The sequence below is a fragment of the Lissotriton helveticus genome, chromosome 7 (genome assembly GCF_964261635.1).
Source record: "Lissotriton helveticus chromosome 7, aLisHel1.1, whole genome shotgun sequence".
In the NCBI taxonomy this organism is placed as follows: domain Eukaryota; kingdom Metazoa; phylum Chordata; class Amphibia; order Caudata; family Salamandridae; genus Lissotriton; species Lissotriton helveticus.
Window position 1 is genome coordinate 1,659,126,075 of NC_136068.1, and position 26,106 is coordinate 1,659,152,180.

At 45.9% G+C, this 26,106-nt stretch overlaps 1 protein-coding gene across 7 annotated transcripts in view; it reads left to right on the top strand.

The window, feature by feature from the left end:
- LOC144770644 (B-cell receptor CD22-like) overlaps positions 1-26,106 on the top strand; it is a 681,379-nt gene that overhangs the window by 420,361 nt on the left and 234,912 nt on the right. For all 7 annotated transcript variants that reach the window (XM_078655344.1, XM_078655346.1, XM_078655342.1 and 4 more), the window contains one exon: positions 16,980-17,243. In XM_078655344.1, the coding sequence (XP_078511470.1) occupies positions 16,980-17,243 (264 nt within the window). The remainder of the gene's footprint in view (positions 1-16,979; positions 17,244-26,106) is intronic.

Here is a 26,106-nt window from a genome sequence, read left to right on the forward strand (position 1 = left end):
GGGGGACCTCTGCCACCCTGCCAGACAAAGAGCCAGCTCACAGGGTCATTTGACAGGGGTGTTAAAAATACTACTATCTAATAAACAGCAGACATTCCTAGTGTTCATTACACTGAATTCATCAATGAATGAATTCCGGTCACACTCTGAGATTAGGCACTGAAAACGCTAATTGTCTGCATACTCAACATTAAGATTAAATACATAAATCCTGTACAGAAAGAAGCCTGCTCAGGGCTGTGCTCCTGGCCCCAAGTAACTGCAAAAAAAGCTCAAAGAGACGCACATGTCTTGTGATTTATTGAAAATGGAAAAGTTTTTTAAACAAGCGGTTTAAACTATGAAGAAAATTAAGGGGCAACAATGGTATGTTGTGCAGAATTTCAAAATCTGTTTAACAACCACTTTATCGCAACTGAAATAAATTCAGCTCCTATCAAGAAAATGTATATCTTCCTTGGATTTAGATGAGGCACAACACACAGGTGGTGACTGAAGCCGCATGGATAGCTCTTGCATTGGGGTTCGCATAGGTAGACTATGTAATACCCTCCTGAAACTGAATGCACAAGGCACCTTCATTTTAGATGTAAACATCTAGATATGGAGAGGAGTCTCTTAGTTACACATCTGGGTTCGAATGGAGCTAAGATTATAGGACTGAAGGCAAAACAGCATTTTGTCTGCTTTGCGTAGGCTGGGCTTGGATGAAATTGGAAGTGGCTATCACTGTTGTGTGCCAGTGTGTTGTTATCAATGAGTGTATGTATGTGTGCTGCTTGTTTGCCTTTTTGCTTTGTCAGTACAAAGGCGCCCCCATGCACAGTGTCTGTGTGAGACTGGGCGCCTAAGTGTGAATCTCTAACAGCATGTCCGTTGTCTTGTGTGCATGTGTTGTGTGCCAGCGTGTGAGGTGGTTTGTGCGCATGGGTATCTGTATGTCTGTTGTCACTTTTGGTAGGGTGTTTATAGATCTATGAGCATTATTATCCATATCTGTGCATAGGTATTTGTAGTCAATGTGTACAGAGACCTGTAGCTATATTTATCTGCGTGCACCGACGTCTCAAAATAAGTTACTGTCTGCTTGTGCATGTATGAGTGCTGGATTCTCTAGTTGTTTATGTGGTGTGTGCATCTGAATGTATCAAGTATTCAAAACCAACCCTACTGGCTTTGCCAAGCCTTGTTAGATAAAGCTTGCGATTAGAGCTGTCCACGTCGCTTTCGTCCAGCGCCTTGAAAAGCTGCAGTTAAAACTTTAGCCGGCACAGCACGGCCATTGCTGCTCCTCTCCAGCGGAGGAGCTTGAAATATAGCCCAGCGTGTTATCTGTGTCACCGAGGAGCACAGGTGAGGGCAGTGTTACTCACGCTGGCGGTGTGGCTGCACTGATCGCTCACGACGAGGGCCTGCCTCTGTGCATTACTTCACACTGCTCACTTATCCTCACTTGACCTCCAGTTCGAGATGCCGGTCATGCGCAGGGGCCTCGTGAACGGTCTGTTCTTGTTCAGGGACGTGAGGTTATCACATATTCATGACCCCAGGCCACCTTTTTACCCATTTTAAAGGCTCCAAACGCACACACCTGATGAGCACAGCTGCACTTCTCATTGTGTGCTTGGTTTCATGATTTGTGTCACTGCACTACTTTAGCTTCTGTTATTTCACAAGGTACAGTACTGCACCTCTCCAAGGTCTCCTCATATTAACCAGTAGTGTTACCTGTTCTTCAGTGGATAGATGTATTACAAGTCCCGGTGCCTCCCGTCACTTCCTCCTTCTGGCGGCTACACTTTCGTTTTCTACTTCTGCAGCTTTTTTTTTAAGTTCCTCTTAATGCGCAGGAGCGCCTGTTTAGTGAATACGGGATGATGCATGCGTACCATAGCTGCCTGAACAGGTCAGGCAAGATAAAGTGCGAGACTCAGCCAGCCAATCCAATGAGAAAACAAGCATTTCAAAATGCCATAAGACTCTTCTTACGCGAGCCCTATTGCATTATAAACAAAAGTGTGTGTGTCCAAGAAGGCATGATCGGGAGTGGGGGGGAGGGGAGAGGTAGGGAGAGAAGTTACAGACTGCTGGATGGAAGGAGGGGGAGCAGAGTAACAAAAGAGTTTATAAAGTGAAGGGGCCGATAGCCATGGAAGGAGAAAAATGACGACATGGCTGTTAAGAGGAGGGACAAACAAGCTGAAAACAAATCAGGATGCAGCATTTCTGATATAAGCCAATCAGAAACATGGACGGAAAGTGGGCGGAGCTACCCCCACTATACTGTATACTGCATATCTCGCAAAGAGAACAGGGCGTTGCCATGCAACGCTATGCGAGCCCTAAAAAAAGCAGGTGCCAGAGTTGAAGGTCAAATTAAGTAACATAAAAAAAAATTTTGAGCAAGGTCGAGGCTGGGCAAGTGAAAAGGCTTTCTCACCTACATAAATTCACATGGGAAGTTAGCTGTTTAAAAAACCTCAGCTGAAGACCATCATAAAAGTTCTCAAGCATATTATTAATAAATATGTTAAAAATGCTTCTAACAGGCTTTTTTTTAACCTGCTCTCTTTCAAAAGTACCATTAAACTGTATCACCAACTCTTTTTGTTTGTCACAGAAAGAAGCCCCTGCTCGTTCACAGTCTTCACAAATGCACCACAGTGTTCATAAATACACATCATAGCGCTAGTGTGTGATGTGCAGGGCTTCAATGCGAGTTCACATGCCTCTTGTTTTAAAGGGTCAGAGGCCGAGCAGGGCAGCAGATGAGGAGAAAGCAGGCTCCTGGTCACAGGAGCAATGCTCTGGATGGCCCTATCTCCCCAATGCTGCGTCAAGCCTTACGCCTGTTTCAAGCAGGCGCAGGGTTTTGATGCAGCATTGGCCTAAAAGTGACTGAGTGAAATCTTGTAGATTTCACTCAGCCACTTTTAGGAGGCGTTCCTGCGCAGGAACGCCCTCCCCTACACTGGAACGCCTCACGATGGCGCAGGGCTTTACAACGTGACGCATCTCTCAGATGTGTTACGTTGTTAATACCCAGCACCATGGTGCCTCTTTTGTGCTGCCGCTGCATCACAAAAGTGACGCAACGGTGGCGCAAAAGAGGCGCAAGGGGCTTGTAAATCTGCCCCATAGTGCTTTTACTACACTGCAGCTGCGTAAAGGGCCAGAAGATGTGTCTCCAGTGACCATGTGTGCCTGTAACTTTGCACCCCGCCAAAAGGCTCTGAGGTCCCTTGAGTGAGCTGTCCATCATAGTGGGGAAAGGGCGGGAAGACGTTTCATAGCGCTAGTGTGTGGTGTGGGGGGCTTCAATGCGAGTTCACATGCCTCTTGTTTTAAAGGGTCAGAGGCCGATCAGGGCAGCAGATGAGGAGAAAGCAGGCTCCTGGTCACAGGAACTACACGGGGATGGCACTCGAGAAACTCCTGGATGCACAGACCTCCTCAAGGATTACAGCTCATTTAAGACGGCAGATATGGGGATAAAGGACACTTGCCCAGCCTCGACCTTGCTCACAATTTTTTAGGGCTGATTACTACGTTACTGAATTTGACCTTTAACTTGGGCACCTGCTTAATTTGTATCTGTAAGTGCTTTCTGTTGAGGTTTAATTTTTGTGACAGGAGCATCGTCCCAGAATGAATCCCACCCTGCGTGTTTGTCCACGAAGATGCCACGTTTTGTGCAATATCTCTACTCAACTGGAGTACTTTCTACTGTCTAATCAGTAAGTGCTCCCCGTTGGCTAAATGTATAGGGCCAGATTTACAATAACTGGCGCATCCCACGGATGCACCAGTTATTGTGCACAGCAGCTCCGCCACCCATGGTGCGCCGCATTAACAATGTGTCGCACCATGTGGCAAAAACGGCACAGATGCGTCACGCATCTGTGCCGTAAAAGCAGCGCATTGCTGTGTCAAGCCTTGCACCTGCTTCAATCAGGTCCAGGGTTTTGATGCAGCATTGGCCTAAAAGTGACTGAGTGAAATTTTGTAGATTTCACTCAGCCACTTTTAGGAGGCGTTCCTGCACCGGAACGCCCTGCCCTGCACCGGAACGCCTCCTGATGGCGCAGGGTTTTACAACGTGACGCATCTCTCAGATGCGTCATGTTGTTAATACCCAGCACCATGGCGCATCTTTTGTGCTGCCGCTGCGTCACAAAAGTGACGCAACTGCGGCGCAAAAGAGGCGCAAGCGGCTTGTAAATCTGCCCCATAGTGCTTTTACTACACTGCAGCTGCATAAAGGGCCAGAAGATGTGTCTCCAGTGACCAAGTGTGCCTGTGCCTGTGTTACAGGCCCACATGGTCACTGGAGACACATCTTCTGGCCCTTTACGCAGCTGCAGTGTAGTAAAAGCACTATACATTTACCCAATGAGGGAGCACTTACTGGATTAGCCAGTAGAAAGTACTCCAGGGCAAATCGCAAAAAAATACGCAAATTCGCAGATTTTTTTTGCGGGGAAATCCGCGAATTCACAAATTTCACCCATACTTACTCAGAGTACCCCAAATCATCTTCCCTTTGTCTCACTGTCTGAAAGCAATACACAAAGACCATCCTCTGAGGACCTTTCACTTCCACTAGGAGTGGAAGGTGAAGGACTAGGCAGGTACACATGTTTGTTCCCTGCCTAGGGAGACTGGAATACCCATGCGTGTTCCCCTCCATACAAGGCTGCTCTTCCCCTAATTTAAAATGGGGAAGCGGTCAACACTACTCTCAGCTGCAATAGTGGATTGCAGTTGCGCAGCCTCCTGATGTTTCCAATTGATGGATTCACAATGCCAAACCTGATCCAGTGATACAACTGGACTCGGCATATTTCGCTTAGGAATGCCACGTATAGAAGTATGGACATTTCTATGCCCTATACTCTTTGTGTGCCATGAGGCCCAGGGAGTACATGTGGACATGCAATTGGATGGCTGACCTCTGCCATTTGCGGGCCATCTTGTGTACTCAAAACTACTGTTAGAATCAAGCTGATATGACAATACCAAACAAACTTAGACCTTGAAAGAGGCAAGAGAAAAGAATATGTGCTGTCATCATTGCACTTGTCTCTTGTAATGGAGCCCCTTTAATGGTTTCTGCAGGACTAATTACAAGTCTATTGCCTTGGGGTGTTGTGAGAAGTTGGCCTGATGTATGATGTCCACAGTTCTGTGGGCACCCTGTATCAGTTCAAACAGTCCCTTATGGTGGTGGTTGTAAGTCAACCTTAAAGACAAGCTATCCTAGTGGTAGCATGGACTAAGCAGCCTAAAGGCTTAACTCAAGAGGACATGTGAAGCCAGCTGTTTTACCATATGCAATCCTGTAATATCAAATGAAAGGACACCACACAAGTTATATATTATAAAAATATATGTATTCTTATAATAATCCCCACTACTCTTTATGAGCAATGAAGCACAAGCGTTTAAACAAAAGCACAATATAACATATACAAGTTGCACGTTTATGGATGAGGCCGGTGGCCACTCAAACCATATATCAATAAAGTGGTATAACGGGGGAGGAGCCAAGCTTGTGACCGCAATGGCCGCTCTGTAGCTCGGCTCCGTCAGCCTTCCTGCCCAACACGCAAATCCTGACAAATATCCTGCCCCAAGACGACACACTCGGGAAGAAACGGAAACGTGAAGCAACGCTCGTACTCACCGTCTGGCCTGGGGGCTCCTGCGTGCTGTGGATCCGAAGCTGTGCTCCTGCTTGGTCCAGGGCCTTCGCGGTGTGGAGACCGGCCGGGGTGGCGATGTCGGCGGCGGCCCCCGGCGGGAGAGAGGGCCGACTGTGAGAGGCCGTTGTGCGATTGTTCCGGTGGATACTGACCGGGCCCGGTCCAGCGGCCGGGAGGCCCCGTGGTAGGGCGTGGCACGCCGTGGATTGGGGAAGACCGTGCAGGAGGACGCCCTCGTTGCTGTCTCGTCCGGCCATCTTGAAGCCCTGCGCCCGGAGTCGGCTTGTGATGCCCGCGGGTGGCGGCGCAGGCGGACCCCCCGAATTTGGTGGCGCATCTTTCTGCACCAAGATTGCCATTCTTGGGGCCTGCGTGAACTCCAGGGGTGTTCTCGCTTAAGAGCCCGCTCCGGGAGTTGCGGAGGGTGGTGACACGGCTGAACCCGCAAAATGGCGGCCGGCGCCCTGGGACACGGATTTCCTCAGGGCGGTAGACTTGTGTGGCTGGAGTGCGCGGGGGCCTGGTCATGTGAGCGTGAGCCCACGATTGGTGATGTCCTTGACGCCCTGCAGTCTCTGCATGCGGCCTTGGCCCCCGGTGCCCCTGTGAAAGGTATACGGTCCGCCGCCATCTTTGATGGACCGTTTTTCATGGGCGCGGCTCGACTTCGTGGTGGCGCTGCTTCGTCCCCCTCGATCGCTGCGAGGAGTGCTACCGCTGTGCATCGACAAGACTGCAAGCCTGCGGCCCCGAATCTCCTGGCAGTTGTGAGTGTGGAGTGCGAGGGCGTGGGCTCCATGTTGGGGCCCGATCCTGTTCGAGTGTTCGAGGAGCGTTGTGGACTGCTGCTCCGATCTACTTTGGTGAGGTCGTGCTGTTGTACTGCGGGGGAGCCTCTGCTTTCTTATACGGCGAGACTGAACTCCTGTTTTTTGCTGCTCTTGGTGTCATCGTTGAGAGTTCCGGACTGCAGAGAAAGATTCTTGTTTTGTTGCTGGTTGCCGGGGCCCCCTGGTCTACACCCTTGCCTTGTTCTGTTACGATCGAGTAGCCTCTCCATCTTGAAATGTTTGCTTCCCACTGCTATATCATGTGTGGTAGTGATGACTAGGAAAGGCCAGGGGTGAGCCGAACTGAACCCCGAGGACTACCGGTGAACGGATTGTGATGAGGCAGACCCCCAATCATGATAATATGGACGATCCCTTTTGAGAGTTTATGATACCTGAGATTGTGTCAATCTCGTTTAGACGCTGCATAATTGTGTGGGTGGGCGGGGGGCTGGGGCCGAACGACTCGATTGATGGTCTCCTTCCCCCCCCTCTTGATTTCTTTCCCCCTTTTTTGCCGCTTTATTCCTCTCTCTCTCCTTGACTTCTCTATATTTCGTGTTCTGATTTAGGGCGACAGGCACGCTGCTGGGGGGGTAGGCCGTAGACTTCTGCAGGGGTGCAGGGTGGGGTGGGTACGCTGGGGCTTCTTCTCTGTTTTCTTTTCCTTAGTTCTATGGCTCTTTTGTATCCCTTTATCGGAGCGCCGCGTCTGTGCTTGTCTCCCATGGTACGATTGAGGGTGGGAACTGGAGGTGTGTTGTTCTTCTTTTTACGGTTTTGCCACATTGCTATTACGGCTCACATGCCCACCTTGCTGGCGACATCCTTACTTTCTTTGCGTGCTTATTGCTGTGGGGCACTTACATCGGCGCAGCGTTCTCTCCTTCTTGCTTATATTACTTCTCCCCTTTCCTCCCTCCCTTCTCACCTCTTTTTCTTCTTTAGGTTAGTATAGCGGATGATTATATTCACTGTTGCTATTCCGGTTCCTCCGTTCTGTCTAAAACATGTAACTGGGTGTTAGGTAGACAAGAGACGAGCCACGGTGGGTACTGCTCTGATCTATGGCGTCCATATCCTGATTGATGTAAACTGTTGCTGATGATTATCCATATTGATGCCCTTATTTTTTGCTGTTTGCTTCGTGGCCCGCTATGGGAACTCGGATATCCATACACTGCAATTGATCCTGCTATACTCCTTATTATAAAATTAACCTTCTTTGATCCTGCTCGATGGCCGTACTTAACCTTTCCAGACTGAACTGATTGCTTCTATATTGTTGGCTGATTCCGGGGAACATCCCTCCGGAGTCATTGGCCTCTCATACTGTGTCGTGGCCGGCCTGACTGGTTGTAGGCCCGTATTTGTATATTCCTTACTGCATAATAAAGGTTTTAAAAAAAAAAAGTGGTATAACAATCACTAATCGATCGGGGGTAAAGCCTAGGGCCTTGGGAATCGCTGGGACTACACTAGACTAACAGCAGTTAGGACGGGAGTAGCCCGTGGGATTCGGGTGCAGTGCAGAAAGCACACGCATGCACCAATGCAAAGTCAATGGTGCGTAAAAGTTATCGAGTTACAGTTTTAAGAGTGTTCCGACTGGACTAGAAGGACAAAACTTTAGACTTAGACACTAGAGGTGTAAACCACTATAGTAGCACCGGTGTTCAAGAGTTACCTCACCCACAGGAAGCGGGTGCACAGGTGCGAAGATGTGTCGGGTTTCGTCACGAAGATCTAGGGTGCCTGGAGATGAAGATGCTGCAGGCGTCCAGAAGAGAAGTGTCCGGTGTGATCCAAGGGTGGATCGAAGATGATGGGTACCTGAAAGTAGAGGGGACAGAGTCTGGGTCACTAGCCAGTGACCAGGAAGGAATCAGGCGATGTCGGGTGCAATCAGGTTGATGTTGTGAAGCTTGTCTCCGCTGTCACATGGACTCTGGGGCACCGAGGATGTCATGGAGTGGATCACGAGCTGTCTCACAAAGGCTCTCGCTGTTGGCGGTGTCGGCTTCCGGATCAGAGTCAACAAACCTTGGCAAAGGCAACCCACCCAGGATTTGAAGATCGCTTAACACTCGGACCAGCAAGGTCAGAGCGGATGCTCCTTTTCAGGAGAGTGAGGGCCAATCTGGAGCAACCAGACCAGCTGTGTAACTTCTTAGGTTCGTTGGTTCTGGGGCCACTAGCCAACGGGCAAGCGACCGGACCAACATGTCAAGCAGGAAAATGCAAAAGGGCCCCACGCAGCACTCGTCAAGTGTGGAGGGGTGAGCTTCGGTGCAAAAACTTATCGGGGCTAGAGCTTCTCATACTGCAATGCACAGCTTCGAGGAAGCCTCGGATGCTGCACGGTCAGCGCTTCGTGGTTTTTCAAAGATGGCCGCTCCCACGCTTCAGGTCGCCTCCACGGGTCTCAGCTCTGCATAGACTGTGGATCAGGCTGTTAAAAGGCAGGCACGCTGGGTCTTGTTGATCTCTGTCACTCGAGTTACGGGGGGAACTGCAACAAAGCAAACATCGAGGTGCTGGATGGTGCCTGTTTGCACAGGGTGGTCACTCCTTGACCACAAGGGAGACTCTTCAGTCTTTTACGTCGAGTAGGATGTCAAAGGGGCCAGAGTTTTGTTTCATAAGTTTCAGTCTGGATAATCTGATGTGCATTGGCACTGCTCCCACCTATATTCCAAATCTGGGGGCTGGATTACCTGCTATGTCCCTCCTATAGGTGGGACCTGGGAAGGGGGTGGTTACACCCCTTTCCCTTTGTCCAGTTTGCCACCAGGACTGGGGCAGGATGGCCCCAGAACCGGTTTGACTGGAAACTGCCCAGGGACACCTTGTGCGCCCCAGGCAGTGTCTAGTTTCTTTCAACCCTCCCTGCTACAATCCCCTATCTCCTGTCTGGGATGGTGTGACACCTCCCTGTGACAGGAGATCCTTTGATCAAGCTTCCTCTGCCAAGTTTCGTTCAGCAGCAGGAGGCCAGACTCGTGTCTGTGGCAGCAGCATCCATTTTGTAATGCTGGGGCTCTGGTTAGGATTAACCGCGTTTTCAGTAAAGTAACATGTCTTCTCCCTCTAGAAGGGTGGAATGCTACCCCCATCGCCAGAACTGGCGAGGGGGTAGTATTCCAAAGTGTTTGACACCAAACACGACATGTTTTGATAAAGCCAAACCAAAGTTAACATTAACCGCGAGGATTATAATGCACTTAAGAGTATATGGTATGGCAGTATCACTAGAAAAGTTGCACAGAAATGGTTCCGACCTCTGCAGACAGGCTCAGCTCATGCTAGAGCACCATCTCACATAAAACCAAGCACTCTGCCTCCAGGATTGTTAAGGCCTGCCATAGGAGTGACTTATAGGTATATATGTGTCCAGATATAGGTTTAGATATAGGTATGAATGAATGAATGAATGAATGAATGAATGAATAAATGAATGAAAGAAATCCGATTTATATCGCGCTACGAAGCCCAATGGGCGTTAAGGTATACTATATCTAAGCAAGGGCTGATTACACCACCTTGCCCCAGCTGTGTGAACAGCCAGTTGTGTCGATTTAAGTACCAGCCAGGGGTGGCAAAAGATATGCTGCAGCCCCTGGTAGGCCTTGGATGCACCTATGCCCTGAGCACCTATAGTGCATGGTACAGGGGCTGACAAGGTGTCCAGTACCAAATTGGTGATGTACCTATAGTACATGTAGTCCATTTAAAGAGAGAGCAGATAGCCTGGGGCCCTGATTAGCAGGATCCCAGGCCAACTAAGTCGAAAACCAGCTAAACACAAGGCAAAAAATCTGGGGTAACCATAGTCAGGTATCCACCTTCCTACAGGTGTCCAATAGGAAGTGCACTCTGTCCATGTGTGAAGGCCACATGCTGGTATATCTCAGTACCCAGATCGTTCAGCTTAAAAAATCTGTAGCTGCTCTGTTTGATCTCAAGACTGATTTTCCACTTTTTTTTATCGGGTTTTTCAATTAATTAATGCTGTTTTCTGTATATCAACAACAACAACTTTATTGTATGATTAATAAAAATCCTTTACAAGTAAATGTACATTTGTAACTTTGTACCAAAAATGGTCCATTTAGAAACCGCTCATGTGGAGATTTGACATGCGGGGGATGCGCAAGTTGTGGAGGGCATACAGTACCTAGCAAAATTTAGTACAGACATAAATAGTATTAAAAAGTGCTATGCTAAGTAATTGCAAGCGCCAGTAGTCCTTTGAACATGATTTATTCAACTGTCACTTCTGTGGCAAATCGTAAGAACATTCCAGCAGCCGCGTAAAACTTCCCAATTAGTGCCAGCTCAATCGGGACTATGGTGGTGCAGATGTGCCTTAAGGCCTCCTTGCATGTTCTTACGCCGTGATGTATGAACTTGGCTCTTAAATACATACGCTTTCACGACAGAAAAGCGGGGCAATAGCACATGACATGTTCCGCAACAACTGGACCCACTTAACAACCAGTTTTTCCAGTGGGCTCTATAGTCTTGGATTGGCAAAGTTAAGAGCCTCACCCTCATGACATTTTGTAGGGCTTGCCTTCCAAGACCTGCTTTTAAATAGGGCTGGCATGGAGTACTTTCATGTGATTTGAAAAGGCCTTCTGCACCCAGGACTGGTCTGATCCGTTCAAAGTCTTGTTGCCTTGAGATGTTCTTGCCACACTTTTTTAACAGGTTCTTTAGACTGCACTTTGTTAATGATAAGTCTGTTGAAAATTCAGTAGATAGACCCAGTGTTTTTTTGGCCATCAAGGAATAACTCGCCCAGCAACGATTGTTATCTCTAAAGATCACCTGTAGTGCAGCCCTGAATGTGCCCGAACTTGCATTGATCACATTATGTTGGAATTAGACTATATCATTTTTGCATTCAATATCCATTGCTATGATTTTGAACTCTAGTCGGATCAGTGATCGCCTGGTCGTGTGAGGGAGATTGAAGACTTTTCTATATGCCATTGTGTATAGGCCCTCCATTGTTTTGGTCAGCAAACCAGGGAAGGCGAGGTGGCCATAGCTGTGTGTAGACATTAGCTTGGCTTGCTTTACTCATCGGATCCCCTCTGTTGAGTGACTTACAAGCTTGTGGTGTAATTTACACAAGCTGTATGTTAGCTTAGCTGCCTCTAGTGCTTTAACCTGCAGTGCTGGTCTGCAGGTATCTATAAATTGTACTCCCAGGTAGGTGTACTTATTGGTCGTGGTTATCCTAAGAGGACCCAGCTGCCATGCCAATGTTAGTTTTTTAACTTGTGGCCAAAAATCAGCACTTTTGTATTAGATGCATTAGCTACGAGCTTGTTTTCCATGTTGTAATTATGTAGCGTCTCTAATGCACTTTTCATGACAATTCTTGTATGATCCGATAAGACGAGATTGTCTGCGTACTGCATAGTTGGCAGTCTGGGGTGGCCCAATTTTGGAGGAAAGATGTTAGTTTACTGAAAAACAATTTAGCAAGCATAACTCCACTGTGAATATTTTGAAAATGTCATATAGATATCCAGACTAGTAAGCATGTTAATAAATGTGAAGTTGCCATCTCTTGCTATCATTTGTACTATGTCTGAGTAAAGGCGAGTCACAATTATCCTAAAGCTTTTAGACTCCCATATTTTCCTGATTACACACCTGGTGTACAATAATGGGGTCCTTCAACTTGGAAAGAGGAAACAAAAAGGAGTGCACACTCATTTAACATGAAGAATATGGAGGTAATGGTCGGGTAGGACATCCTGGGCAGGGGTGTAAGTCCAAATACATTCTGCTCTTCACATCATCCACCTGGAAGAACAATGGTTAAGAGATCTGATCTCAGGACTGATGATAAATTGGGACTAGTGAATTCCCTTCCCAATAGTTGCATTAAGGGAGAGGGGTGTGGACTACTCCCAGCATTAAGGTTATGGTGGGAGACCGTATCATTTTGCTAGCTGAGCATATGGACATTATAATCGAAACCACACAGCTAAAAATGTAGTCTAGGGAGAGTAGTAAGCCTGAAAAACTGCCTGCATTTAGATGACATACCCATTATCTCTAATGGGCCTGGGTAAGGCAACCTTTTTGTCTATGTATTTGCCAGGACGGTTAAAACCTGTTTTCCAGAGAACGGTTTAGAGACTAGAATATCATTTTAACCAATAAGATGTGGAATAGGATGTAAAGGAAAATGGAAAGGGGTAACCTGTTCGTGCTGAAACAGGACAGTGTGGAAGGTGGTCTATAGTTGTGGGCATGGGATGTTTTATCTAGTGGCACAGTTACCTTATTTATTAAGCTGCCTAAAAAAGGTACCAGAAATACTTAGAAATGCTGCTTGACATGTGTCAGGGACCCCAATACTGATGTTCTCATCAGTATTTCTTCCCAGCTATGAAAACTGTTGCTGAGAATGGTGAGAACAGATACCTCATTCATTTGGTGGGACCACACTGAGGACTCCCCGGACATGCGAGTCACATAGATGTTCTATGCTTGAGAGAAGACAACTGTCTTTAAATTCTGATATTTTTATAAGCTTTGGGAAGACCTAGTAAACTTACATCCTGGAAAGGGGTGTTTTTACTTTTTGTTTCTTTTGTAAAAAAATAAGTTTGTCGTACATTGTGAAGTAGCATTGTGTCACAATACAGACCTGGTCTTCTCTTTTGGTGTCCACTCCTTCATTGTAAATGAAAATGTAAATGTAAAAAGTTCTTATATACCGCGGGCTTCACTCCAAGGAGCATCTTGGCGCTTTAGACAGGATAGGCAGAGAGTGGGGAATCTAGCTGATGGTGGTAGGAAATCTGCATATTCAGATTAAGCTTTTACACATGGTGTTGGATAGGTTGTATATCCATGTTTTTTAGGGTCTTTCTAAAATCTGTTTCTGATCCAATTTGGCGAAGGGACGACGGGAGAAGGTTCCAGGCCTTGGAACCGAAGACTGCCAGAGCCTTTCCTCCTCTCGTTTTCAGTTTGAAGTTGGGGATGGTGAGGAGGTTAGCTTTTTGGGATCTTAGGTTACGCGAGGGGATGTAATGTCTGAACATACTCCGAATATAGCTGGGTCCGTTCCCATGGAAGGCCCTGAAGGTGATTAGGAGGACTTTGAAAAGGACCTGTTTATGGATCAGTAGCCAATGTAGTAAGTCCATTGCTGCTGTGGCTGAAGCTCTTCTGTTCCATCCTAGCACCAGTCTTGCCGCTGCATATTGTACCATTTGCAGTTTGTGGCAGACCATCCTATTTGTCCCTGCATATATGCTGTTGCAGTAGTCAAGACGTGATTATATAAGTGCTACTGCAGCTATTTTACGTGCCGGGAGTGGAATTAGGTCAAATAATATTTCTGAGCCCTTTTATGATGCCGAGGCATGTCCCTGCCACCGCCACAGCTTGATGTTTAAAAGTCAGAGAGGAATCGAATCTGATCCCTAGATTTCGGGCTGACAGGATGGTGTTTGGGGGGACGGTAGCGTGCTCCGGCCACCATAATGAGGGGTTAAACAGATTCCCCTTTCCATATGGCACGATCTCTGTTTTCCCTGAGTTGCATTTAAGATGGTTCGCGCTCATCCATTGGAACGTGGCTTTTAGGCAAATTTTAAGCTTCCTTTCAGCCTCACCGGTGTCATCTTCCATCACCAGGATGAGCTGCGTATCATCCGCATATGAAATGGTGTTGATGTTAAAGGATGATATGAGTGCAATCTGGGGGGCCATATATACATTAAAAAGTGTCGGGCTCAGACAGGAGCCCTGAGGCACTCCAGAAGTGAGCCATTTTTCTTCAGACCTAAACTGACCTAAGATGACCACTTGTCGCCTGTTTGCTAGGAAGCTTTTTAGCCACCCCAGCACATTTCCAGCTATCCCTGCCGCGGCTAAACGGTTCACCAAGATGAGACCGTATCAAACGCCGCGGACAGGTCTAGCAGCATCAGGACCACCTTCTTTCCCTGATCCATTGCAGCCCGTAGAGTTTCAGAAGTGAAAATCAGGGCTGATTCCGTCGAATGTTGAGACCTAAAACCAGCTTGGTTAGTGTGCCATATATTATTGGCTTCCAAAAAGGCGGTGAGCTGCCTATTCACGGATTTCTCTGTTAATTTGCAGAGAGCTGGGAGCAGGGAGATGGGACGCAGATTTGTTAGAGTTGTTGGGTCTGGTAATTGTTTTTTCTGCAGGGGCTTCACTGCTGCAAGTTTCCATTCTTCAGGGACTAAGCCAAGATTAAGTGAGGAGTTGATGATGCTATTTATGATGGGGTTGACAATGTCCACCATTTTGTGAAGGACAAAGGGAGGGAAGGGGAACCTGATTTAATCTTTAAAATTTCTGCCCGAGATTCCTCTAGGCTAACCGAATGAAAGATGGCCATGGGGGGGAGTAGTTGTTGTGACGGCTCTGTTTCCTGGCTCATTATACGGTAATGGATGGGAAAAATCCTTTATGATCTTTTGAATTTTTCCTCAAAGAAATCTGCTATTATGTTACATAAGTTCTGGGAGGGGGGAATGTTTTTCTGCATAGTTTTTGGGTTAATAAAGGTATTAACTATTTTAAAAATTTCCATTCAACCATGCAGTAAGATTTAAGTTAATTCTGTATGGTGCTGGATAAAAGTACTGCGCTCTTCCCTTCCGAGGGCTTTAGGCCTACTTACCAAGCAAGGAATGGGTTTTTCTCATGTATCTTGTTTCTGTGGAATAGGATGCTTTCTTCATAGATCCCCCACTAGATCTCTTCTATTTTATAATCATTCTTGCCTTCGTCTATCATGCATGATACTATTTTCTCTGCTAGTGGCAGCTTAACAAAGGCGTCCCTTGGGTTGCACTGATTGTTTCTCTTCAAGAAAATTAATGTATTCATAAAAATCATTCTAATTCCACTTGATAATTGTTTGTTAAAGACTGGGGATTTTCCTCTTTTTTTGTAAGGTATTCTCCCTCTTTCAGGTTCACTGAGTGGTGTGTGGAAAGGCTTTGGGATGGTAGTTAGATCTTAGTGCATCACTTGGGGCCTAGTGAGTGATGATTATTCAGTAGTGCAGCGGATACAGTGATAGAAGGCTTAGGTGGTGTGATAGTCCACCTAATCCTAGATACAGTGGCCTTTTGTATAAAACTGAAGGAAAGTGGACCATTTAACTTGCTTACCACGGGGCCCGGCGTAGAGCTCTTCATTCATCTGGAATCTCAGGAGCCCCAAGTGATTTAGCATAAACAGGGACTGCTTCACTGGCATGTTTGTTGTTTAGGGATCTTCCACAGGCCTTCTAACAATGTCTGCAGAGACAAGAACATTTGTTTAGCAGTCTTGAGGTGTGCTGGAGGACCATGGCACTTGATAAATTCTGTTAGACTGATCTTTCTTGAAACTATGCTTGAATTATAGTTTGTTCACCTGTCATGAGGGTTCTATTGCTTAGTGGTCCGTGCGCATGCACAAACCAGCCAGGTTGTTCACTGCCTTAAACATCTCTGGAGGAGCTAAAAGCTTCAGGAGAAAAGAGATCTTCAACCTGAAACCTGGATGGTCAAATACCACTTAGCCGCCAGCCAGTCCTTCCCCAACACAGCGCCATACTTCAGGAGCTCCATTCCCAAAGACATCTGACATCTTAAAGACCTCCTTCAATTCTGCAAAAAAACAAAACCTAGATATTTAAACACTACCTTGACCAGTTACCCCCCTTCTCTGTCCTTTTTTTTTCTCCTGGTCCTCACTATACGCCTCCTCTACATAACAAGTCCTAAAACACTTGTTCCTTTTCTCGTTTCCTTCTCCTCTCCCAAAGTGTTGTTGCACCAATACCTTTCCTCTAACTCTGCCCGCCTTGATGTTTATGCTGATTCTTCCTGAGTGTAATGTAAGTTGTGAGGTACTGTACTCTGGCACCCATATTATTATAAAGAGATTCTGGTCACTGCAATATTGAATATCCATCGACCTATCCATTGTTAATTATGTAAAGCACAGCCACCTACCAGACCACTGCTTTATAAGAATGTGAAATAAAAAATGTGCCGGTCTTTTGTTAGCAGATGTTCCAATGAACAATACTATTGTTCATTATCTATAGGTGTTCCATAGTCTAAGACTGTATCATCTTCTTCAGATGATTCAGACGGACAATGCCATCTGTGTTCAACATAATTTAGTTGATAGAAAAAAACAATATATTTTAGATGTCTCTGGTCTGGTATAATATTAAAATAATTCCAACAAACGACAATATCATATTGACATTTCACTGCTCTTGAATTTCACTTCAGATGCTGCAGACTGTGTTGTGTGGGTTATGTTTTCAAACTTGTGTTATAGTTGTTTTCATGCTGCACCATTCAATTAAAGACAATAAATAGAAGAAATATATATAACATGAAGTAATAAGTTCTATTATAATTTCCAGATCCTCCCAAAAATACAGCAGTTGTTATTCATGGAAATGCAACATTCCGAGAAGGAGACAGGGTGACTCTAAGCTGCTCTGCTGTTGGTAATCCTGATGTGTCTAACTACAGCTGGTATGTGGGTCACGACGAAAAGCCTTCACTAGGCCATGGCCAGGAACTTACTGTGAACAGCATCGCCTGGAACAGCGGGCCATATTCTTGCGCTGCAACAAATGCAGTGGGATCAGGAAAGTCCGCACCCCTGAACCTAACCATTGAGCGTGAGTTAATATGTTGCATGTATGTATTTTATAATAGGCAATGATAACATGTCATATCATGTGTTTTCTCAGAGCAGAGCGGGTCCAGAATGATCTGACATTTGACCTCATGATATCTGTATGGTTTATACTTGTGCATCTCACTTAAAGCAGGAGGGTGAGGACATCCCGTCTGCAGTGTTGTATTCAACACCAAGGTGCTTAATCTTTGAAGTCTCGTTCTTCTGTGTAGACATATATGAAAATGTATGTGACGTTTGTTGGAATACAAGCTAACCGGGCTGGACTAAGAGCCTAAATCAGCCACTCTACACCACCCCCATTGCACTCGGCCGCGCTCCAGCAGTACGTGGAAGGTAACCTTGCATGCGGATCTTTGAGGGGGGTCTCCCATCGAGATTTCTTCTTTTTTTAAGGTGAGGTGGCAAAAGATTATATGTACAACCGTCCTCACAAGAAATCTATTGCCTAAAGAACAACTGCTTTCAGGACTTGGTATGGTCTCTGTGTCACAATGGCATGTTTGGGCTGGGAGCTCTCGTGGTCAATAGACGGACTTCACAGATTTTCCACATTGACTGCCATTTTCTTCCACTACGACATGCACCTGTAGCATTCATGTAGGTCTCTGCCATCCAACCCCTCTAAATAGGTACTATTTATTTCTAGAAAGAATACACTTGTTTTCTCTTCCTTTCTCTCACCCATTGCTCAGGTCGTGCCACCTACACTATATATTGTAACCTCTATAGACTGATTTTGTTTGTTGGTTTTGTTATTTGTGATTTCTTCATATGCCGACATGGCTGTCATAAAACATTTACTTTCGAACATCCCTTCCACTAAATTTCCCTAGACCCCAATGGTGACTTTTACATTTTCAGAGAGAAAAAATAAGCAGGAGTATTTTCCACTGCATCCTCTTGGTTGCACTTACATGAGTAAAACAAATGTTAGGAAAATCGTACAATTGAGAATTATCATATTAACGATGATTAAAGATGTGAATAATATACTGTAGTGACTAAAAGTACACCCCAGCAGGAGTTATCACACATTGATAATAAGCTACCCTAAAAGTTCCTAATTGCTCAAGACATCAATTTACTAAGAAGATAGTTGCACAGTTGAGGCCTAAGAAACTTCAGCTTCTCATAATTTACAGGATACATTCTAGGTCTCCCCCAAAGAATTACTTTTACCATCCAAAAGGGCAGGGCATGCAATTTCCTTTCTTTAAGGCTTAGACCACTTTTTTGATGGCATTATCCTGTAATCCACGGACTCCTTCTTTGGATGTGAATGTGAATTCCACAGCGAATTGTCTCAATCCATTGATTACATCAGCACTTGCCCCCATTATTCCACCGAATATCACAGATCTGTGTGTCTCCTGAGGCGGAAGCCGGGAGCTTGTTTGGAACTTTTAAAATTTGATTGTCACTATTTCACTTGTGTAATTTTAAACTACAAGAGCCTTCTCTTACCGCATTCCACGCTCCTCGCATCACCGTACAGCGGATCATTAGCGCTGTCACGGAAACGACATCAACAAACTTAGTCCCGCCATTACTGGCGTGATTTACGGCCACGCCCCTTTTTCTGAGACCACCCCCACTGCCTTGCCTACTAAAGTGCCGCTGAATACGAGCGACCTTTAGATCTGTGTGTCTCTTGAGGCGGAAGCCGGGAGCTTGTTTGGAACTTTTAAAATTTGATTGTCACTATTTCACTTGTGTAATTTTAAACTACAAGAGCCTTCTCTTACCGCATTCCACGCTCCTCTCATCACCGTACAGCGGATCATTTGCGCTGTCACGGAAACGACATCAACAAACTTAGTCCCGCCATTACTGGCGCGATTTACGGCCACGCCCCTTTTTCTGAGGCCGCGCCCACTGCCTTGCCTACTAAAGTGCCGCTGAATAAGAGCGACCTTTAGATCTGTGTGTCTCCTGAGGCGGAAGCCGGGAGCTTGTTTGGAACTTTTAAAATTTGATTGTCACTATTTCACTTGTGTAATTTTAAACTACAAGAGCCTTCTCTTACCGCATTCCACGCTCCTCGCATCACCGTACAGCGGACCATTAGCGCTGTCACGGAAACGACATGAACAAACTTAGTCCCGCCATTACTGGCGCGAATTACGGCCACGCCCCTTTTTCTGAGGCCACGCCCACTGCCTTGCCTACTAAAGTGCCGCTGAATACGAGCGACCTTTAGATCTGTGTGTCTCCTGAGGCGGAAGCCGGGAGCTTGTTTGGAACTTTTAAAATTTGATTGTCACTATTTCACTTGTGTAATTTTAAACTACAAGAGCCTTCTCTTACCACATTCCACGCTCCTCGCATCACCGTACAGCGGATCATTAGCGCTGTCACGGAAACGACATCAACAAACGTAGTCCCGCCATTACTGGCGCGATTCACGGCCACACCCCTTTTTCTGAGGCCACGCCCTCTGAAGACGACCTCTGCACCTTATAAATATGTGCCTTTTTCGAACGCGCAGGGGGCGCGCCGTTTGCGTGCCTAAGGCAAGCCCGTCTGTGCCGGGACCGGGCCTAGGGCCACAACCCCTGACCAGAACCCACGACAGGGATTATTATCCAACACCAAATCCACCTTGATGGAACTACGCACGAAAGCCTATACTCAATGTATACAACTTAGCCCGCATACAGTCCTGGACGATACTAAACTCAGCTGTCCTCAGTGTAACATTAAGTTACATATAGTTAACGAAAAGGTTAAGACGAACATTACCATAACTGCGAAACCCACAGAATTCTCCGCAGCACTTATTAATGCACGCTCTCTGGTAAAGCACCGGCAGGAAGTATCCGACCTCATCCTGGACAACAACTTAGACTGTCTCTTTTTAACAGAGACATGGACGGATGAGGCATCTGACCCAGATATGGCAGTCGCTACCCCTCCAGCCTACAAAGCCTACCGCCTAGATAGAGTAGGGAAGCGCGGAGGGAGTCTAGCCATCATAGCTCGCGACCACGTAGTTGTGAGAACAGCACATATCCCGTCCACCTCCTGTGAAGCCCTCCAATTTGATCTTAAACTCACTCCATCGCATCATTTTAAAGGAATGCTCCTATATCCACCCCCAGGCGCACGTACAGGCTTCCTAGACAATCTAGGCCCAATATTAGAAGCTTTGGCGATGGAAGACTCATGCACAGTCATAGGAGATATGAACTCCTATCTTGAGAATCTCTCTGACAACGACACCCGAACATTGATTTCAGATATGGACACCTTAAATCTCCGGCAACTGGTCACCACCCCCACCCACAAGGCCGGCCATACCCTAGACGGCATCTTTTCCAATATGGAAGGCATAAAAATAATAGATACCTTACCAATGCCGTGGACCGATCACTATGCCATTCTTATAAGATTATCAGTCAAAACGAACAAAACTAGACGTGAACCCGTAGGGAAACCAGAAGTATTTAAGGTGTGGAATGACATTGTTCCAACAGAGCTAACCGCCCTACTGGACAGAACCCGGCCCTGTTTGTCCACCGACCCCAATACTGCCACACGTCAATTTCATGAGTGGCTGAGCACTGCCACTGACTCTTTAGCACCGACCAAACAGCCTTCAAGAAACAGAACAACGCCATCGGCCCCATGGTTTACAGAGGAACTGCGCAAAAAGAAACAACATTGCAGAAATAGGGAAAGGCACTGGCGTAGATCCTACAGCGCAGACAGTAAGGCCAGCTATAAGGTAACACTTGGGCAGTATAAAGCCCTCATTGTCGAAACCAAGAAAAAGTTTTTCACTGAACAGATCGATAACGCTAAAAACTCCAGTAAAAAACTGTGCGAGATCACTAAGATCTTATCGGGTAACATGCCGGATTTAGCTCCACCACTATCCCAAGTCTTTTGTGATTCACTGGCCAATTTCTTTTTCACTAAAGTGAACAATATATACCAAGCATTCTCCGCCAATACAGCAATCAACGCACCTGAGCTGGACAGCAGGACTCAAGATACCAAACTGCTCCAGTTTTCAGACCTTGGAGAAACACAAATTAAGGACATCATTGATACCATTAAATCAGGATCAGTATTAGACCCATGTCCCCTAAAGGTCATCCGCCCGGTCTTGGACTGCCTCTCCCCTGACATAGCCACAATATGTAATGCCATGTTCAGAACTGGGATATACCCAGACTCACTCAAGAATACACTGGTTAAACCACTCTTGAAGAAAGCCAACCTGGATAAGGAACAACTAAAAAACTACCGCCCCATAGCTAACTTACCTTTTTTAGCCAAAGTAGTTGAGAAGGCTATGAACACACAGCTTTCAGAGTTTATAGAGAAGCACCAATTACTGGACAACACCCAATTTGGCTTCCGCAAGTACCACGGTACGGAGACGGCACTAATCAAAGCAACAGAGGACATAAGAGTAATTCGAGACCAGGGAGGAACAGCGATCCTGGTACTACTCGATTTATCCGCAGCCTTCGACACGGTCGACCACAAGATTCTGGTCGACCGTGTCGGAAAGATGGGCATTCGCCACATGGCAAAAAACTTGCTCTCCTCCTTCTTGGCTGGGAGAACACAGGTGGTCACATTGGGGCATTTCCAATCAGACAAGCTATCATTGCCGTGCGGGGTACCCCAAGGCTCATCCCTAAGTCCGACACTATTTAATATCTATGTGTCGGACCTGGCCTCTGTCATCAAGGCCCATGGGATGAGCCTTACCTCATACGCTGATGACACGCAGCTTGTGCTGGCCATCAATGGGGATGGAGAAAAAGTAGCAGAAAATGTTCAAGAGGGCATGCGGGCGATTGAAGAGTGGATGGCCTCCAACTGCCTAAAACTAAACTCCGAAAAAACGGAGGTGGTCATTTTTGGAAGTCTTTCACCTAGCTGGTCAACTACCTGGTGGCCCGCCACATACAGAGCCCCCCCTAAACCAGTCACTACTGTCAGAAATCTTGGTGTGACTTTTGACGAGAACTTGAACTTTATGGCCCACGCAAACGAAATAGCAGCCACTGCCCACCATAAACTCAGACTGATTAAGAAAATTATGCCGTTCCTACCAATTGCAGCAGGTAAGACACCGGTAAGCACCCTAGTGTTGTCCTCCCTTGACTACTGCAATGGCCTATTTATTAATACCCAAGCCAGAGTGACTAACAAAATGCAGACGATCCAGAACGCTGCAGCCCGTCTCCTATCTGGAACATCGAAGTTTATGCCAATCTCTGAGACTATAAGGAACTTCCACTGGCTCAAGATCCGGAATAGGATCAAATTTAAAACACTCTGCATAGTATACAAAGCACTGCACAACTATGGCCCATATTTTCTTAAATTCCACCTTAGGTTTCACTCATCCACTAGATCGCTCCGATCCAACAACCAAAAACTTTTGCTGATACCACGAACCAAAACAGTCAATTGGGGCGACAGACGCTTCCTGGTGGCTGCTCCCAGACTGTGGAATTCTCTGCCAGTAACCATCAGAGAAAGCCCATCCTTGATGCAATTTCGTAGAAAAATAAAGACCTGGCTGTTTAGTCAAGAATAGCAGCCGACTTAGTCTCTGGGAACTTCACATACAGTATCTAGCGCCGAGACGCCTACGGGCATTTGTTCGTGCAGTATAAATTGCAAAAAATAAATAAATAAAATAAAAATAAATCTTGCTGCATCTTATTGTTGTCATGCTGACCTTTTCAGTTAATAAAATACAAGCTTGTAAAGCACTTTAGTGTGCTTGGAGAAAGGCTTTTTCCATAGTAATATTTTCCCTCCGGCTGTTAATTTGATATGGAAGCCCGTTTGTGAATATAGGGATACATAGGAAAAAGTATAATGGACATTAGTGCTTAATTTGAGCCGGTGCTAGGCACCGGCACTTAATTGCCAGCACCGCATTTATGACAGACTGCCACATGGTGATACTGTCTTCCTAATTTAGGTATCAGCACAACAAATACTGTTTATTAATTCAATTGACATTTTCAATAACTAATACCAGCCTCCCGAACCATTCTTATGTTTTTTGGGGGGCCTGGAAAAGAATGAATTGACACACTCAGGGCTTCAAGTGTGATGAAAAAACTGGAGGGTCTCCGAAAGGGGCGTGGCTAACGTAATTAAGGGCGTGGCTTAAAACACAAACTAAAAAACTAAAAAACCTGTGCTTAGCATAATGTGCCACCCGACTTGTATTTTGCTGTTTGTCATTCTATCTAGATATATGATACAACAAGTAACATCATACCTACAACAAGTCAGGACTATTGGCTTTGGCAATGGTTGTTAATTGCATTAGATAAATATGCAGCAACTATGGCATGTTGTATATAATGTTGAAAAAACTTCCACTTAGAGCCCTGGTGACATCTTTACAGTGTTGCTGCTCCCGAGTTTCAAAAAGAGAAGGGAAATCCAGAGAGAAAATAACTCTCTTTAAAGGATCTCCCTTCCCCTACAATGTTCACCAGGCTTGAGGTCATGCCATAACTTCTCCACTAGTGAGAAATGAGCAGGGTGAGCACGCGCACATGATGTGCCTGCTGTAACTGCAGTCAGGAAAAAACCTTGTAAAAGTGTGAAGGACAGTTGTTGTGTTTGTACTGTCACTGGCAGCAACGGATGGTGCAAGCTGTAATGCCCTCCTGACGGGGGCCTTGGTACACTTTTTTTGTACTGCTTAAGCACTGAGCAGACTACACCACCCACGAATCCTTGCAGAAAAACTAGCGATGCGAGTCACACAGGTGAACAGACAATAAACAATATATAAACCCCCCTAACATCCAGCACTTCCTCTTTCTGGCTGCTGCTGCCAGTTCATTTTAAGTGACCACTTTCTCACTTATTGCTGTTGATAAATATATTATTTGTGTATGTTTTATTTGACAGTTTATCACTACTGCGCCATGCCGAAGGGTGCGCTACCATTCCCTTTCATTGATATTTAGAAGTTCGGCGGCTTTTCCCCCATGACTCACTACGCTTTACCCGTAAGTGCCTCTTACGGCCTGCTGCGGCCTCCCCATGGGCACGCGCTCACATGCTATTCTCAAAATCGTGCAGCATGAGACGTGAGTATGTCCTAAGCCCGGTCCCTTGGAAGTCAAGAGGAGTGCATTGGGGTTGAACTCCATTCTCGTGAAATTCATACCAGTACTGGTTGCTTATCTCTCCTTTTCTTCACAAAACAAGCCAAATATTCTCATTGGGCTCTCTTTTTTTCTAGTTTATCTCTTTGTTAAGTAATGCGTTGGCTTGTTTCTAAGAGTGCCTTAGACAATAAAGAGCCTGATAATGCAATTATGTCTGCACCTCCTCAAATCGAGATGGAGTCAGTGGGGAGATTTTCAGGGAAAACTTTAAACAATGTATTAATAATTCTCCTGCAACAACATGGAAAATATTGTTCAGGACAAAGAGGAATTGTAAAGTTATCATTATGGCCCAGACCCAACCTGCAGGAGGAAGCAGGAATGATAATGATCATTACCCTCAAAAGTGCAGCCATGTGTATAGTCGATTTTCATACTAAACATACATCCAAGAGGCACCACAAACACAGAGCTAAATTATGACACATGGGCCAATAGAACTTCCTGCTATTAAAGATTCTGACGGTGTCATAGCAGAGATGGATGATAATTCATCATATGTTTTTTGCAATGTTCCAACTAAAAGACCACTTTCTGGGGAGGTTGAATCCACTTAAAGACCAGCATTGGCACTGCCAATAGGCCTCGCCTTTATAGTGCGATGCCTCCGCTAAATGTGATTTTGTTGCTGCGGTGTGTGCGCTGGTGATCTGCGTTTTTATTGTGATGCAAGTGTTAATAGAATATGTATTTGTACATACTGTGTTGCCTTTTTCTGGGTGGTCAGTGTTTATGTCCATCATCTCTGGGTTCCTCTAAAATCCTCAAAATTGGAGAAAACGGACACAAATTTGTCGTAGATGCCTTTTGTGGGAGAAAGATTAGGAAGGCCTTAACACAAAGTGTCCCTGATATCCAAAAAGGGATCAGCACTGGGGAAGGGAGTTGACGGGGGAAGGTGTGGGCATAGAGGGTCGAAGAGAGCAGCCACAACTGCTAATGAGTCAATATGTTTCCCTTCACAAAGGGGCAACACGTGTCAATATTTGTCACCACACTAGGAAAATGTCCCACATGGCAGGGATGATCACCACGTACCAGGGACACCCACCAGATGCCACATATGTCTACACTATGCCAAAGATGGTCACCATGTGTCAGGAAGGGACATACCAAATGAGTACCTTCAGATGGGAGGAATACCCACCATATGGAGACATCGACAACAACGACATTCTTACAACTATTAAACGCATGCACTTAGGCACAAATATAAAGAAATACTTAAATGTACACTTTAATTCACACACAGACATGCACACACACACACATGCGCACAAATACAAGTCTCACACTTTGCAGTTGTTGTGATGCTCTTATTCAGCTCCAATGCATATTTTTGATGAGCGAATGCTTAGGACAGGGCACTGTAGAGATGAACTTTAATAAATCTAGGGAGCAGAGGGCTTCAGGCTAGCTCGTTTGTCCACCAGACCTGAGTCGGGAGGGTGAAAAAATGCAAGAAATAGGATAGATGACCTTGAGTGACAGAGGACAGCAGAAATAAGGCAGATGTGAGGATGGGCAGAAACTCTCTTTACCGTTTACTTAAGGGCCCTCCATCCATCCCTCAGTCAGTAAGGCTGTTTTCCAGGCTCAACCAATGAGTGATGGTTATTAGGGTCCCATAGTGTTGACAGTGTTAGGGGGAGAGGACACTCCGCGCCATTC